This window comes from Mesocricetus auratus, unplaced genomic scaffold, assembly GCF_017639785.1.
Source record: "Mesocricetus auratus isolate SY011 unplaced genomic scaffold, BCM_Maur_2.0 Super-Scaffold_100009, whole genome shotgun sequence".
NCBI classification, from domain to species: Eukaryota; Metazoa; Chordata; class Mammalia; order Rodentia; family Cricetidae; genus Mesocricetus; species Mesocricetus auratus.
Genome location: NW_024429193.1, coordinates 16,884,446 through 16,903,263, shown reverse-complemented (window position 1 = coordinate 16,903,263; position 18,818 = coordinate 16,884,446). Strand labels below are relative to the sequence as shown.

At 39.9% G+C, this 18,818-nt stretch overlaps 1 protein-coding gene across 11 annotated transcripts in view; it reads right to left on the bottom strand.

Moving 5' to 3' along the window:
• Nucleotides 1–18,818, bottom strand: part of Pdlim5 (PDZ and LIM domain 5) — a 163,035-nt gene that overhangs the window by 14,133 nt on the left and 130,084 nt on the right. For all 11 annotated transcript variants that reach the window (XM_040751692.1, XM_040751693.1, XM_040751694.1 and 8 more), the window contains one exon: nt 9,204–9,378. In XM_040751692.1, coding sequence (XP_040607626.1) covers nt 9,204–9,378 — 175 coding nt within the window. The remainder of the gene's footprint in view (nt 1–9,203; nt 9,379–18,818) is intronic.

The window sequence follows — 18,818 nt, the reverse complement described above, 5'->3', positions numbered from 1 at the left end:
TCTATTAATCCCAAATAGCTGAGGAGGTTCCTCTGCAAGCGAAAGGAGGGGTCATCTAAAAACTGGGTAAGGAACATATAATCCATCTCCTAGATTTTCTTAAGTATGTGTTATGACCAACTCAGAACACAAGAGAATTGGGGTTTATGAGTCACAGAACTGAACCAGACCTAGTCTTCAGACAATCATTCCTTTTATGAGCCATGTTTGGTGTGAGACATCAGTCGGTATTAACAGTTACTATAGGAAGCAGTCTCATACCATTCACCCCTGTTCTTCTGGAAGCTCAAGTGAGATCCCTGTGGAGCACACAGGGTCAGGTTCACATGAGCTCCTTGAAAATTTTCCTACCTGACTTCTACAACAAGCACAGTTTAGACTCCCTGAGTAATCATTTTACTTTTTAAAGTCACACTGAACAGTAGATTACAAACAACAACAACAACAACAAAATCAACCAAACCAACCAAAACAAACAAACAAATAAACAAACAAACCAAAACCAAATGGACAGCCTGATTATGGGTGGGTCATTATGGTGAGTACTGTCATCTCAACACTTACTTAACTCTGAATGGACTACCCATGATTTTTACTCTTGTACTCCTTTGTAATTCAGAAGGCTGACATTTCATGTATTTGTGTGTGTGTGTGTGTGTGTGTGTGTGTGTGTGTGTGTGTGTACCCGAGTGCTCACCTGTGTTTTGATGCAGCTATATGTGGTATAGAGGCATAAAGCTTACATCAGATGCTCCTTCCCACTATTTATAGGATCTCTTTCTGAATTGTGAGTATGCCAATCCCAGCTAGTTAGCTTGCCTTGGAGATCCTGCCTTTTACATGGTTCTGGGAATCTGGACTCAGTAGTTAGCTTGCCCCAAGGTGGGTGTGGTGATATTTTGTTTATGATCTAATAAAGCTTGCCTGAAGATCAGAATACAAAGCTAGCCACAGCTACTGAGGCCAGGCTGTGATGGCACACAACTTTAATCCCAGCAGCTATACTACTTAGCCATAGAAGTTGGGCGGTGGTGGCGCATGCCTCTAATCCCAGGACTAGAGAGGAATATAAGACAGGAGTTCAGCACGTAGTCTGAGGTTTGGTGGGGAGCACTGCAGTCTGCAATCATTCTGAGGACAGGATAGACACACTTTGGTCTTAACTTTGGTAGGGGTAAGAGCTCCTCACTCACTGCCTTGGCTGCTTTGCTTTTCTGATCATCAGTTTGAATTCCATTGTCTGTCTCTGGGTTTTTATCATTCGTGCTAACCGGGGATCCACACTTTCTCATGGCTCTGGGATCTGAACTCAGGACGTCAGGCTTCTGCAGCAAGTGCTTCGTCCACTGAGTCATCTCTTCCATGCCACATTGCATATGTTCTTCAATTAAAAATACCCTTTTGACACAAAGCTTATTGTTAAGAATGAAAAATAGAGTCTAGTCTATTAATAGAACAACTTTTCTGTTTTTCAAGCATGACCAGTGAAGGAAATCCTAGACGGCACAGGAGAAGACTCTGTACCTTTAAAATGTGAGGAGAAAACAAGTCTTGCTTTTGTCAGAGCTCCTGCCTCTACACCAGCACAAGAGTCCTCCTTGCTGCAGAGAAAGAACACTCCCCTCCAGTGCCCCTGGGGGTATGTGCAGATTACACCTCACACCTCTGAGGTAAAAGGGAGCACTTGCTTCTGTGTGTCAGCAGACACTAATTTAACAAGTTCATTGACCGCGGATTAGCACTAAAGATGCTCCTGCTCCAGAAGGGATTGGGTTTCCACCTGTGCATTGGGATGACAAGCCTGGATAACTGCAAGGTGGAGTTAAACATGCATCTCTCCTTACAGGGCTCCACCCTAGCCCCTTACTCAGCACATGCAGACTGACAAAGGGCAGGGAGGGAAGAGCCAAGGCCTCCGACCTACTGAGATGGAAGACTACTGCACACTTTTTAACTCTGCTTGCCTTCTGCTCCCGCCTCCTAAAGAAGGAGAGAAGCCAGCTTCAGAGAAAAAGAAAAACTTATGAATAGAAAGGGAAATGAAACTTATCTTCAAGGTGCACAACCTAATAGATCTGGATTAGTTTACATACCAGTGCTTACTGCTTGCTTCTCTTGCTATTTAATCCCTATAGCAGCCTCAGCAACAGACATTACCTTAATTACACTAATGAAGAAAATGTTAGGATTTGCCAGCTTTCCCAAGATCACGTAGATAACAAACTACAATGTGAGAATCTTGCAAAGCCCAGATGGTACAGATGGACTTATTGGTGGCTGAATATATTTATGTAACTGCTACACCATCTTGGTGGATTTAGAATCTTACAATTAGAAAATGCACTTCTTTATCTCTAGTGACAATGTCACTAATGTCCATTTCATCCCACCCCAGAGAGAAATAACGAAGTGGGATGGAGCAGAGCCAACTAAGTAGAGCCTTCAGGGAATCCATCGTATAGATTCTCACTTGTACACAATGCTAAACCAGAGAGCTGACATGATCTGTTAGAGCAAGTGCTGAAGAGGAGGTGTAGATACTCTGATACAGACTAGCAGGAAGGCAAATGGTATAGACAATGTGCAATAAGGTTTGGTACTTCCTAAAACCAAGTTATTTATATGCGCTGTAAAACAGAGTGAGTACCATTTGTTTGAATAAGTTTATAAAAATTACTACAGCAATTATTATTGAATAAATAAACCAGTCTTGTCTATTACATTTACTTAATGTATAAAGTAGTTCTGAACTGGGAAAGTGTTGTTGGTGAAAGACAGCTACATGGCAAGGTCACAGCTCAAAGGTTACATAGAAATTATGTCTGGTGCCCTGGTGAGAAATGACAGTGTTTTGGATTAGAACTGCAGTAGGAATAGTGAAAAGAATTCAGGCTGGAATACACACACACACACACGCACACACGCACACACGCACACACGCACACATCTGTACCAAACAAATTTGTTGACAGATCACATGAGGTCTGAGGAACTGTGATCAGAGATATTACTAGCCAAGATGGAGAAGACTGAGGGGAGAAGGTGTATATATACCTGGAATAAACTCTCCCATCAAATGTTAAATAGCACATTGCTTCTATCATTAGGTTACATAATCTGTCCAAAGGATTCCTTTATGCGTCGACAGTGAGCTAATCAAAGGACAAACGATCCTAGATGTCCCTGACCTAATCAGAGAACTCTAAGAAATTAAAGAACAGCAGCAGAAGCTGAAATGTTGGTGCCAAGGAAGACAGCAAACAGTCATCTGAACTGCCTAGGGTGAGAGCAGCTTCTAGGAGGTGAGCGACTCAGCCCTCCAGCTTCAGACACTGACTTTTGCAAGCAGCCACACTCAAAGGAGCTTGGAAGAAGAGCCAGATCACCAGGTAATCACACCTTGATTTCAGCCTGGTGAATTCTCAGCAGAGACTCAGCTAACCCATACCTAGCCCTCCTCCTGACTTACAGAAACTGTGCACATGCGTGGGTTGTTCTCTAAATTTGGAATCCTATTGTTTCTCATAAAGCAATCTTGAACTGAAAAAAAATTACTAAGTTCATGAGCTCTTGATGTTTTTCAATGAATCAACTTTTGGTTTTACTGTTTTTTTTCTGTTTTAACTCTCTATTCATTACTTTCTTTTAAAAATGTATAGGTTTATTTTTTACTTTATATGTACGAATGTTTTGCCTATATGTATGTACGTACACCAAGTTCATGACTGGTGTGCCCATGGAGGTCAGAAGAGGGTAGCAGATACCTAGAAACTGGATGACTATGGACAGTTGTGAATTGCAATATGAGTGCTGGGAATCGAACTCAGGTCCTCTGCAAGAGTAATGAGTGCTCTTAATCGCTGAGCCTTCTCCAGCCCTTCACTAATTTCTGCTGCAATCCTTCTTTCTTTTTTCTTCTGCTTGCTTCTGTTTAGTCTTCACTTTATCTAATATGTCAGGATGGAAAGCCGTATACCAATCACTTTGTATAAGACATTTAATATAAGCATACTATTGAACTTTAGTGCTTTCCATTTTTTCCAATAATATATGTCTGTTAAAATTAGATAATCTTTACATATTTTTGTATCAATACAATCCTAGATGATCTCTACTTGGACCTAAAACATTATTTTGGTTGTTTATTTGCTAGTTGGCATGGCTAGCCTGCATGTGTGCTGTTTGTCTGTCTGTCTGTCTGTCTGTCTTTCTGTCTCTCTGTTTACTATAGTGTAACTTAGTTCACTAGTACTGCCTTAACATATTACCAGAGTGGTTAGAGTCCCAAGCTCAATAGGGAGGAGAGCCAGTTCCTTCTAAGGTCCTGGTGTGTAAATGGTTATTTTTGTATCTTCATACCAGTTATGTTGGCTATGATGTGGTGACATATTATTTATGATTCACTAAAGTTTGCCAGAGGATTCAGAAAGCAAAGTCAGTCTCAAGCTATAGAGATCAGGCAGTGATGATAAACACCTTTAATCCCAGCAGTCAGAAGCTAGGAGGTGGTAGTACCCACCTTTAATCCCAGGACTCAGGATTAAGAGGCAGACGATCTCCCAGATCTATACAAATTGATCCAGTCCTAAAGAGAAACCGCTCACACAAAGATGATCTCAGCACCTGGGATCACACGCTTTTAATCCCAGCACTAGAGGGGTATAGAGGATAAGAGCAGGGTCTTCAATAGTCAGTATCAGGCATTCATTCTCCAGGATACAGCCTCGGGATTCTCCAGCCATGCTTAGGAGAGGCAACAGTCTGAGGCTTGGTAAGAGCATGTAGAGTCAAGATCAGCCCTTTCAGCCTGAGGTAGAGTGAGAGCTAGTGACCAGCTGCTTTGCTTTTCTGATCTTCAGCTTGAAGTCTGAACTCCAATATCTGTCTCTGGGTCTTTTATTTATCATGCTACAATATGAAGTTAGTCATACTGAATTAAGTCTGTTCTAATGACTGACTTTACCTCTTTAAAGATCAGTGCTCCAATGGCTGTTACACTCTAAGGAGACTAAGAGTTACTCCTTCAACATGTAAATTTTGTGGAAAACAACTTTGTTCATAATAGTAATGTTTTTTGGGGGAAGGGGACATGTCATTCATTCTGCTATCAGTTGTGTCTGAATGGGCTGTTTCCTTACAGATCTGTTTCATGGAGTTACTCTAAAGATACAGTAGAGAAATAGCAATAAGGCTCTTGGGCAGTATCAATCATATTTACTAAACAGCTGGCTTTATTATTATTTTGCTTAACTTTGTTTGATCCTTATTTTATAGTTCTATCCTTCTTTTGTCATTTTAATATGAGTAAGCATTCTCCTAGACAATGGTTGGTACAGACATGAAGAAAATGGAGTTAAACAGATCTGAACTAGAACTTGGGTACCGTTATTTACATTCTTAGCAGTTTTGACAAATGTGTGAGTTGTCTGTGCTTCAGTCCCCTCACCTGGGAAACACAGTATCAATAGCAAGTGTAATCACAAGACTAACAAACCTTTGGGTAAGATACACAACATCTGTGACACTGCCTTCTAAACAGGATCATAAGGGTGACATTGTATTACAAATATAGATCCTAGACTCTTCTGTTCTTCTCTCTCTCTTTTTTCTGCATAGCGAACAATAAAATCTCAGCTTATATCTTGCTTATAAATCCTGGCCAATGTTTTCAGTTGTTTTCTTAAATTCAGCAGCTGATACAATGAGCCAGGAAACCTTTTATTTTCAAATAAAATCAGAACCAGAAGGGACAATAAAAAAGACCTATAAATAAAGGAGTTGAAAGGAGTTCAGAGATTGAAACGGATGGTGCAGGAGGCAAAAAACGCTGCGTGCTTCTCCTAGGGGTAACCCAGGACAACTCTCCTTATGAAAATGCTTGAAAAATATTGAGCAAAACATCTCAGTAATACAAAAATTCCCTTTCTCTATGAAATAAACACTGAGCTGCCTGAATGTGGCTCTGGGACTGTGCTTCAGGCATAGATGGAATGACAGAAGCTTGACTACCACTCAAAACTAATATTGTATATCTAGGAGGAAATCCAGGCATCACTAATCCTCTTTCAAAACCTAAGACACTAAACATGAGCAGTTCAGCTAACCCTGTGCAATATGCATGGCAATCGATTTTAATGACACAACATGTTACATTTACGAAGCCAGGTCCTTCATATGCTTGTTGCTCCAACAGGAAACAGAACCTGGCCCAGGTTACATTAATCCCTTTTACACTGTACTCAGTCAATATATTCACATGAGAAATGAAGAAATGTTAATTCAACCCTAGTTGGATTAGAAATGTTCTATCACAAACTGAAAGCTTCAGAAAACCTTCTAAATATAATACCTATGCATTTGTAACTAGTCAAAGTATATGCCTTTAAAAATAAGTTAGGGATAGCACCCATAAACGTCTCAAGATTCAAATAAACACAAAAACTTAAATACTGAAACCAAACGACAAGTCAAGTGTGGGTAGGTGTGCCTTATGAAGACAATCACTTCAGCTGCTAACATCAGATCTTTTACATCTTCTGAAAACAACCAACTCTCTAAAAACTAGCTAATGTAACACTAACAACATAAACTCAACTCTGTACTTCTCAGTTTGCCAGGGTTTAATATTCTGTTGAAAGTAGTATGCCTACAACTGCAGCTCATTTTAAAAACAGGTGTCCCAGATAATGCCATTTGATCCAGCACCTCCTTGCTTTGGTAAGTAAACCCGACACCGAGGGCAAGAACCGGATTCATGCTTTGACTAGGGCCCTGAGCGACGGCAGGGTATGCAAGCTGCTGCAGTGCTTGAGCACCAGGTAAATGTGCTATGTTAATTACGGTTACATGATCTTGACCTGAGCTAATCCCCGTCACTGTTAACTTTCTTAGTAATCGAAGCTTCAGTGCTTACATGACAACAAGAGCTGGATAATACAGAACAATGTAAAATTCAGCAGATGAGGGGACAGTTGGTGACGGCCACTCATCTCATTAACTGTGCACGTATTTATTTCATAAAACAATGTCTGTGCATCAAAGCATCTCAGTCTACCATTACATATGGCTAAGGCAAGGAGAAGTGCGTGATTCTTCTGCTTTGAGCTTCCTATTTTCGCCATATTAAAAACAGGCAACAAAAGTTGTGATTATAGGAGAGCATCGAAATTGATAATCAGACATGAATTAGCAACTGACATGCTTTGACACTCTAGTGTATTAAGCAATGGCTTACAACAACACACAAAAGTACTGTTTCCACAAAGGATGTTATAATTCGGAATACCGTATCATTTAGCACAAGTATGGACAACCATAGTAAGGTAACATGTAGAACCATGTTACATGTCAGAGTTTGTATTTATTACCATTAAATCTAAAAATTAAACTATGTACAGACAGCAATTAAAAGCACTATTTTACTAATTAGAATAAATCAGTGCTACACTATATTTTATGTAGATTATTTCTGTAAAATAATAGCCTTACAGAGACTTGTAGAAAAATGACTAACTAATCAAAACCAGGTTGACAGAACTCTGAGGCATGTCCCACTTCTGCTCAATTTACACTGCCCTAGGCTGGAGGCCTCCACTGCTCTGGACCTTCTCTTAAGAATCATTTTTACTAATACCATGGCTATTGGATAATTCTCTTACTAACAAACAATAATAATTAAAACACATTTATCCCCTTCCCTTTCCTCCCTCTCACTCCTCCTATGTACTGTTCCCCCTCACTTTCTCTCAATTCATGACCTCTTTTTTATTGTCACACACACACACACCACACTGAGTCTGTTTAGTGTTATTTATATGTACGTGATTTCAGGGCTGGCCACTTAGTATTGGATAACCAATTAGGGGCTCATCTCTGAGGACTGATATTCCCTCTTTGGGCAATCATTGGTTGGCTATAATTCTTCATCTACGGACAGGCCTTGTGAAACTTCCCTCTTCCACGACAGCATGTCTGCTGGTTTTGTCTTTGTACAAATGTTGTTTAGGCAGCCATTCTTCATGAAGAAGATAAAATTACAATTTACATGAAAAATAACAAAACTCTATTCCATTTCTATTTATTGTTTTTCATGTGCATGCTAAAAAAACGTCTAAACTAGGCTGGGCGAGGCGGTTCACAAGTAGCATTGCACCTCTTCAGAGTCCGAGGCAGAAGGATCACCATGAGTCTGAGGCCAGTCTAGAGTGCATAATGGACATCTTTGAAACAAAAGTGTGAATCTATTTTAATCTTGTGCTATGTACTGTGTTCTTGACATGGTATCCATTACTGATAGGTTAAGAGGAATATTATTATAATTTGTGTTTAAATCACTGGAGCATCCTATCATCCATATTAAAAGTGGCCAAGAAATAAAATGCTAGACAATATTAATGTAACAGCAAAAAGGGAAATGTCAGTCTTAAGCTTACTTGCCTTTATAGGCCTCACTGCTTCAACTGTTTAAAAACGGGACAGTTTAAAAAGAAGAGAATGTAAGCAGTAATTTCAAGCAGCTACTTTTACTGCCTACAAGGCAACCCACAAAGAGGCAATAGGGTCTTTCTGATGAGATGTCTGCAGCCAGCATCCACATACACACCTCATAACATTTTAAAAGCCACCCATAAGGATGCTGAGATTTAATAAGCTCCAGTACAATATAATTAAAAGATCTCTGGGCATTTCCCCCCTTTTGGAATTTAAGAGACAATAAAATAGATTTGGAAGGAAATCCTCCAAAGATGCAGGCACTAACCCTATTCTAAATCTCAAGGCACTTGAGAAGAGATACAAAGGTCTACTGTCACTGCTTCAAGTTCTTTCTTTTATGCTACAAGTTACTTTTTTCAAGTAAATGAAAGTCTTCATTTGTATAATTTGTAAAATAATAAGGTTGAGATAAATGATCTCAGGGTCCTTTCAAGCCTTATAATTTTAATATTTCTCAGGGGCTACTGTATTAATGACTATTTTTCTAGATCTGGTAGAAATGAATAACTGACATAATCAGTATTTTAGTTTTATTTTCAGGGAACCTGGGGTAACTTTTCATTAAAATTGATATGGTTATACATGCTAATCCTATCATGCAGAGCTGTAGCATGAATATGTTTACTAATAAAATTATACACATCACAGGACTTTAAAAAATAACCACATTGGTATTAAGTCTTTTGAAGAAAACTTCAAAACTGACTGACCTGATGACTTGGTTGCAGTGGGCACACATGGGAGTTCGCTTCCCTGCTGGAATGTGCTCGGCTCTCTGCACCAGTGTGTCTTGGTCACTTGGCTGGGGCGCCCCCACAGCTGAGTTTGCAGGTACTCTTGTACCTGAAGAAGTCGCACTATTTGTGATTCGTCCAGTAGAAGGTGCTAGGAGTTAAATGCAAGAGAATCAAAATGAGAACAACTCAAATATGAACTTTTCCCAATAACAAAATTACTGGTTATTCACTGACATTGTGGCAAAGTTATGACCCAAGCACTGGGCTGTAGTTAAACATGTGAACAGAGAATACAAACCTAAGGATTAGCACATAATACAAGTGACAGCCATAGTATAAATCTACTCCTTTCTTCTTTCACATGGAGATATGGCTAGGTGACCACCATAAGTGACATATTTCTTTCCATTTAGTTATCTCTGCTCACATTAACCAATCAAACTTATCACAGGAATATAAGAAACTTCAGGGTGCTGAAGATAAAGAGCTCACTCTATTCCCTTCCAGGTTGTTTTTCCCATGAAGAATACATCATCAACTACCAGGCATGTCAGCTAGTTACCAAGTATCGTCCCTGATCCTTCCTGAGGACCTCTCAGAAGAACAGATCCAGATTTCTACAGACAACTGTTGATTTTGCTTTCCCGTATCCATTTCTACATGCTTCCTATTGAGGTCCCAAATGTTTTCTTTCTGGATAGGCTGCCAAAATGTCTCATCTCCTTTATAAGCATTATCCCAATGACCACTGAAGAATGTAATGTTGGCAAACCACAGCTCTGTAAAATGTTTCAAGGGTCTCCCTCCCTTTGACCAGTGAGTATAGTTCCGGTCTGTACACAGTACACGGATCCTCCTGGGACATCCTCCCCAATATCACTTTCCAGCCCTTTGCCTCCACGTAGTGTTATAGCAATGCTAAACTGCCTCACTTCTTCTTGCATCTATGATCTTCTATGCACAGGTTGTCTTTGCTCCCAGTAACACCATCTTTTTTCTGCCCTTTCCCCTTGTTTGCATAGCAACTACTACATATGATTTAAGACTCAACTCCTTAGTGAACTTTGTGAGACCCTTTCCCTGACCCACATCTACCACGGTTCCTTCCAAACAACAGAGATCAAATGTTTGCCTCCTAGACTCCCATAATTTCCCATGAATGCCTTAATCATTCCACTAATAATTCTTTGTATTTTCTTCTTCAACATAGCATGCTCTCAAGAACTCTTAATCCTATTCTTCAACAAATACAATCTCTGAATCAATGAATAAACCAGTCAATACATTACTGAGTAAGCACACAACAGTTTGAGGCCAACAGAGAGGCCTTTACTTTACCCACAATTAAAGTCTAGTGGACTAGAAAAGACACACATTTAAATGGTTTAAAGGGAATAACTTAAATGAAAGCATACACCTATGACAAAACCAATAGCATGTGATACATATATTCTTTTATGCCAGCACAAGTTGGCACCATCTATTACAGGTGTGGTTAGAAATGTATAAGATTAATTAAGATATCTGTAAGGATGATTTTTCCTTCATCAGGATCAGACCTGTTGGCAAGGATTTGCAACTATAGATCCAGAAGCCCTATACTTCTATGGTACCTTGTGTGGTGCTCACTCTATGAAATGGAGCATTCAACACTGAGGAGCTTGACAGGGTTGGGAGCATGTTTCCACTCTCTTTGGCTTACATGTTCTCGTAAACAAATGGGAAAGGGCATTACTGCCATATCCACTTTGCATATCTTCTTCCTCAGTACTTGGTTTATCCTCACAGCACCCTCGCCTCTACAGCTCTTCAGTTTCTATGTACAGGTTTGCTATCTCCCAAACACAGGAAAGCATTTTGCACGCTCAATCTGGAAGACTTTATGTTTAAAGCATGTCAATGGGTCTCCTTTTGGGTACATCACAGCTTTTGCCTGAGAACCTCCCTTTTAAAAATCTCCCAGGGAGGCAGGCACAGATGTCGGGCATCCTGCCTCCCATATCCCTAACGCTTCATATCTAGAATCTAGTAACTGCTTCATAGTAAATGCTTTCAAGTCAATCCAACACCCACCCGCCACCTTATCTAAACTGTAACCTATCATTTGAATTCCGGTTTTGAATTCCATAAGTCTAGACCAGCTTCACCATTCTTCCAGCTGCAATCTGTGACTTCTTCCATTTCTTCTGGCACATGCTTGCGCTACAAGCATGTACGTATGTACATACGTATACGTATACACACACACACACACACACACACACACACACACACACACACCCTTTGCTCAGAGTCCCTTCACAAAACCACACCTCTGTAACCTTCAGCCAATGAGGTGTCCACTAAGTGCTGCTTTCTTACTTACAAATTTTTATTTCTTCCCCAAAGTCTCCACTGACCACTATAGGAGAAGTGCTCTCTCTCTCTCTCTCTCTCTCTCTCTCTCTCTGTCTCTCTCTCTTTTAACATCTATAGCACTTTGCCTGTATAATTCACATACTATTTATCAAGCTCCTGTTAATATCTTGTCTTCTCTAAGTTGATTAGTTCTTAAAATGAGTACAAAATATATACCCCCTTTTTTTGCCATTAGAAAACTGCTGTAAGGCTAGAAAGTGAAAAGACAATTAAGTGGAAAAGAGACGGTCACAGTTCACTTTGTTGTTTCTGCCCTTAGACTATACAAAATGCTATTTCTTAAATGTGGATTAGGGTTAGGGTTTCAAATGGGAAAGTTACTAATTGGAAAATCTGGAAATCAGACCTCAAAGAGAATGAAGCCCTTTCATCTACCGTATCCCATTATCTATGCATAAGCCCTCAAGTACTGAGTCATCCGGACATTTTAAAGCAATAAATGAGTACAAAAACTCAAAGTCACTGTAGAATGGGACATAATCCATCTGGCACAGGCCTCACGAAGGTACATGAGGAACTAAGTTATTCGTAAGAAAAGCATTTTAAATCACAAAACATGTGGCTGCATCTTACATACAAATAAGGCTTTCTGTTAGTCTCATGTTCACTACCTAGGATGTGAAGGAAATTCTCACAGCTGTTTGCTGCTGTGTGCTAGCAAACTGCCTCCACACAAAGCTATGTAGTTCCTGCTGACAACCGAGCCCTGAGCAGGTCCAAGGCACAATTATTGACAATATGAATAAAATACTAATTCTTCAGACTGAGTCTCACACTTGTGCAGTACGGGAACAGCTAACATCTGAGCAACTACGACAGCTGATGGCTCTCCTCACTTGGCAAGATGAGGTGTAAGAACATGAGTGAAACAATGTTAAATGAGTCCCATTCCCATGATAATTACTTGCCCCATCTCAGAAAAACTGTCTTCCATGGAGACAGACTGCATCAGAGGTATTGAACCCCCTGTAAAAAATGATCTTGATGACAATTTACTCATCTATAGCGTTTTTTCTTTCCTTTTACTTCCTAGTAATAGCGCCACACAGGAACATGAACTCACCCCCATTTCACAATGTGAAATACAAGCCATGAGTCAGTCATGAGTCAATTACTAGAGAATACTGGGAAGTGAGCTCCATTTTAGATTAGATTTCTTCTTCAACCTTAATCCTGAATAATTTTCATTAAATTTGGAGTCTTTTTTGGAGGATCCCTACCTGAGTGGAACCTTGTTTGAAATATTTTCCATTTGTAATAAACTTATTTCAGCAATTATTTTTTTGAGATAGGGTTTCTCTGTGTTATAGACTTGTCTGTCCTGGAACTTGCTTTGTAATGCAGGCTGGCCTTGAACTCACTGAAATAAGCTGGCCTCTGCCTCCCAAGTGCTGGGATTAAAGGCAGATACCACTACTGCCTAACTCAGAAAAACTCTTAACTAGTCACTAAAGACTGTCCCTTTCATTAATAAAATTGAGTTTTTTTAGGGGTTATAAACAACACAGATCCATACTTGACCTTTCCTTTTGCTTTCCAACACTAGGTGTTTACAGAGTGTTATGTGATTTCCCTGAACATTGACTTATATTAATAAGTTGGCTGGTGGCTTGGGCTTCTTATTGGCTAGCTTTGTTTTAATTATTAACCCATAACTACTAATCTATGTATTTCTACATGGTCTTATCTTACTGGAGAACGCCTGACTCACATCTTCTCTTCCTGGGGTCATATGTCACTCCTCTCTGCCTACACTTCCCAGAATTCTCCTCGTCTCCTAGCCCCGCCTATCTTCCCACCTGGCCAATCAGTGTTTTATTCATCAACCAATAAGAGAAACATATACAGAATAACATCTCCCATCAACAAAGATTAACACCAAATAAATTAAACAGGTATTAAGTAATTTATGAGTATATTAGATGGCTCTCAGCATATAAAAAAGGATTAAACTGATCAGGTAAAATACACAGAATGAAACGTAGTTGGATCCATAGTTTTAAAAATATTTGTCATGATATATTTATTTTAATCTGTGACTTCTTACATCTCTCCATTTCTTACCATATATACTCTTGTACACACATACACACATCCACAAAACCCTACACACAAGACCAACCACACATTTATGGACTTTTTTTGTATGTTGAAAAGTTAAAGGAAATAGAAAAGAACAGAATTGTTTTATCATTACAACAATGTGATTATTAGCACTTAACAGGTCAGGAATGCACAGGCAGAAAAGGATAGTGGTTGCCCAAGGACATGAAATTAAGCAACTTGTTTATGAACTACTTAGCATTGAACATTGTTCTGGGCTTACCAGTATGAATAAGAACTATCTGTGCCTTCATGAAGTTTAAAGAAGGTTATAGACAAGTAAATAATTGATTTTGTAAACACCAAGACACAGTGTAGGTATGAAATGTTTCTCAAAGGTACAGGTAACATGGTTTTGTGTATGTCCCTATCCAAGGTGCTGTGAGATGGTGGTGGACCTCTTTATAAGGTAGAGTCTAGTGAGAGTTTGGTGGAGGCATGATCTCCTGGTTTTGGTTGTTAGGTGAATGGGCTTCCTATGTCACATGCTTCTGCCACGATGAGACTTCGTCAGAGAGTCACAAGCAGAAAAGGGCAATGTACTGAAACCTGTGTAATAGCAGGGTGACTGTTGCTGGGGTTGTGGACCTGCCCTCTGATTGGATGTGAGGACTGCTCCATGGAGAACGCATGTCTGGTACTATAAGGCTAGTACCTAGCATGGTGAGCCCACCCCTACATGGGAAAACTCAATGCACATTATTAAGCTGCCCTCTAAGTATGTTTGGGCCCGCAGACAAAAACCCTGAGCTGTAACCAGAAATGCCTCTCTTTACAGTGAACTGGCAGTAAATGTAGAGCCTTGTGGATGCCCAAGAAGCTAAGAATAAGTGACAATTGAGGACTCAGCCCTAAACTGCACATTTACATGAAAAAGAGTCTAAGGCTTGGAGAATTCCATGGAAGTATGCAAGAACTTGGAAATACAGTGAAGGGCTGGGCAATGCCAGCCTCTAGACTCCATATAGCCATTTGTGATCATGAATACACAACTGTAGTTATCTGCGTTGGGCCTATATAAGGCAGGTCCTGCCAACAATGGGTTATGGCAGTGGAAGGAGCTCACAGGACTCTTGTGATCCACAACTTAAAATTCCACCAAGGTGCTCTCCAACTGATAGGCAACAAGTGTCACAATTTTTCCTTTACTGTAACACAATACACTCATAGATGTTATGTACTGGGCAGTGGACTTGACTGCTGAACTACTGGCTCTTTCTAGTGTCTAGGAAAGGAACACTCATTGTCTCTAGCTGAAAATCTACTGCTGAGCCTACCACAAGCTACAGGGGATAGGGCCAAACCCGTGGCCACTTGGACAGCCCTAGTTAAACGCAGTAGATCACAAACGAGGCAAACAGATGTGAATTTGTTGGGAAGAGGTAGTAGGGAGATGGGAGATGTTATGGGTGTGTGAGAGTAGCTAGTATGTATTATATACATTTGTGAACGTTGTCAAATAATTAATAGTATGGAAAACAAACCTTTAATCTTTTAATGTTGATTATCTAGTGTAGTTTTTCAACAATAGAAAGCTGATCAACTCATGGAGTAAGTGGTAGGAGTTGGAAAGATGGTAAGTTTACACTTTATTTTTTTTTATTCAGGAAGTACACCGAGTACTTTTGTTAACTTGACACAATCCTAGACATAGCTGGGAACAGCAATCACAGCTGAGGAAATGCCATCGTCAGATTGTCCTCTGTCATACCTGGGGCATTTCCTTGATTAGTAATTGATGTGGGGGTGCCGTCATTGGGAAGTAGTTCTGGGTTATGTAAGAAAGTAAACTGAGCAATCCATGGAGTATAGTCCATGGCTTTTGCTTCAGTTCCTGCAACCAGATTACTACCTTGAGTTCCAGCCTTAACTTCCCTTCGTGGTGGGATATAATATAAGCTATAAGATGAAATTAACTCTTTTATCCCAAAGTTGCTACAGTTATGTTTTTCATAGCAATAAAAAAGCAAACTAGGACAGCAAGCATGTGCAAAAAGCCTAATGTACACATTATACTAAACATGAATGTATAACAGATGAGGGAATGACTGGTCTTGGTCCTCAGCTGGGTGCAGTCTTAGAAAAAAACCTTTTATTGTCTGTCATCTCAATACAGTCAGAATATTGAGGATGTGAACTCAGGACAAATATCTAAAGCTGTAAGAATGACTAAAGAATCATCCGCATATTCACATTTGAGTTACAGAACTCAACTCTGTGCAGTGAAAGTAGAAAACAGAAAGCTCCTTGGACAGAAAGCAAGCAATGTAAGGAAGACAGACTAGCAGGAGAACATCTAGGAGAGTATACCACAGCAGCCAATAAAGGCATAGGTGTAAAATTTGGCTCCTTAAATGACACTTGACTCCAAAGTCCTTGTCTCTATGCATGCATTCATTCAAACACATTCTATGAACCAATTACATGCCACATTCTTTGCCAGTGACTGCTTTGATTCACTATAGCACGAAGGCAAATTAATTTTTAATTTCCTTACTAAGTTGTCCTGGTTAGCTTCAGCTGTCAGCCTGAGACACCTTAGAGTCACCTGAAGGCATCCCAACTGAGGGACTGCCCAGGTCAAGTTGACCTGTCGTCATGTCTATGAGGGAGTTTTGATTGATGATTGAGGTGGAAGGGACCAGCCCACCTGGGTGGCGCCATACCTAGTCAGGGGGCTCTGAGCTAAATAAGGGTTCAGAGCCAGAGAGAATGCAAGAGAACAAGCCACTAAACAGCCTTTGCACACGATTTCTGTTTTAGTTCCTACCCTCATTTCTCTCAATGATTAACTGTGATCTGGAAGTCTAAACCAAATAAACCCTTTCCTCCTGAAACTGCTTCTGAGCAGAGTACTTTATCACAACAACAGAGATCAAAGCAGAAAATGCACACACATGGATAACTTAGGAATAATGTATGAAAGCACTATTATTTCTTCCCTTTTGCTTGTAAAACCATCATTCAAAAATACAACAAACTTGTCCTAGTGCCTCTAATAGCTTAGGTTGGACTAAGATATTAGGCTACTCTGTAACAGGCTATTTTATATTCCACAATGATATTTATTTTTTTCTTTCTCTAAACATGGCTACCTATTCTTTAATGTCCTTAAAGCAAAATTCTTTAAATAAGGCATATGTATGTAAGGCTGGATACCCTATGTTTTGAAAAATCATTTAAAAGAAGTATGCATTTTTGTTTGCATATTTATGGATAAATAAGCAATAAAGAAAATTATGTTAATTAACCTAGAAATAACCATAAGACCGATTCCTTATAAGAATCATGTAACATTTTACTTTCATTGTCAGAATGAGGCTGATATTGAAAATATTAGTGAATATGAATGTTTCCAGTCAGAAGGCATCTATGAGTTATGTTGTGAAAAGCAACTGTTTGAGGGCAAAGGCTGTTCTTATTGGAAACACTGAGACTAATCTTGGCATCTATAAATAACTGGTCCTTATTAAAACGACACTCTGTCTCTCTTAGGGAGATAACAACTTGTAATTCAACAGTGGAGTATGCTCTCAAAGATATAGAAGGCATTTTACATATAAAAATTGAATAGCAGTATGGCAACACACTTGCATGTAACTGGACAGCGGGTCTTACTTCTCTGCTGCTTCCCTAGCTATCTTGAACAGATGGTGGCCAAGAGAAAATGCACAGTGTCTGTGTATTTTTTCTATCAGTCTCTTTATGTTGAAAGCATAAACAACAGTCTACTTTTCATAATCCAGGCGTGAAAATCGTATCCAGCAAAAATGGAAAAAGTTAAGCCAAGATCTAAGATCAGAGGGTATTCTGAGGTTTGTGCAATTTTTATTAAACGGGATAAAGGACTTGCCTAATTCAATGATTAAAAGCTAAATTGGACAGATTATCATCTATCTAAGCAGTGGAGAATGCTGGCATGCATGCCATGAAGAATCGAAACAGGTGCATATAAGGCTAAGTATCAAATATCCGCAGCTTGACGGGACCAGGTTCTTCCATTAGCACCATCCTTTCAACTCTAAGAACACAGATTAAACTGGATCTAGAATGTCTTAATTGAAGTGAATATAGGGACCTGGATTAGGTACCATTCTCTTTTAATTTTCTTATACTTCATGTCACCAAATATTAGTCACTATATAGGATTGCTTTATCCTCTGTATTAAGCTTATACAAAATTTTTCTTTGGGTCATAGTTTCAATTACATAGCACATAAAAAAAAAGCACAAGCTGTTAACACAAAGGGTTTTAATACCATTAGTTAAAGTCAACAAATGATGTGCTCATCACAATATGCCCAGCATTTTCTGAATGATTTCATTATCACTGTGATGTGACATATGGTGGGAAGACAACTTCATACTTTAATGTTACGAAGGCAGTGTTATTTATTAAAAGAAAAGAAAAAGAATAAGAGCAAAGGAAAAAACACAAAGAGGATCCAGGCAAAATGTTTATTCTTTGAAATCTAAACAACTTATTTAGCATGTGTCTGCATGTCTGTGTGTGTGCCACAGTGCGCACGAGGAGGTCAGATTAAAGCTACAGGGGTCAGCCCTCTCCTTCCACCGTGCGGGTCCTGGGGAGCAAAGGGAGCTCCGAAGGGCTGATGGCCAGCATCTTCAGCTGCTCAGCCATCTCACCAGCACAAACATTACCTTACAAAGCAGAAGGAAAGTGCAGCCCATAGACTCAGGGGTCTCTGGAGGCTGGGGAGACAGCTCAGCTGCTAAAGTGCCACCATGCAAGCATGGGGACTTGAGGGGGTGCCCTGCACCCGCATAAAGGCCAGGCCTGGTGACAAACGCCTACCTATAATCCTGGCCCAGGCAAGCAAAGACGGTCCCTAGGGCTTGCTGGCTAGCCAGTCTAGAGAACCCGTGAGGAGGCCCTGTGTTAGGGCTACTCGTGGCTACCAACTTGACTACATCTGCAATAAACTAAAACCCAAGTGGCAAGATATACCTGCCCGGGATCTTTTTCTTTCCTTTTGTTCTCCCTAATTTAGCTTTTTATTGATTCCTTGCGGATCTGACATCGTGTCTCGCTCGGTCACATTCATC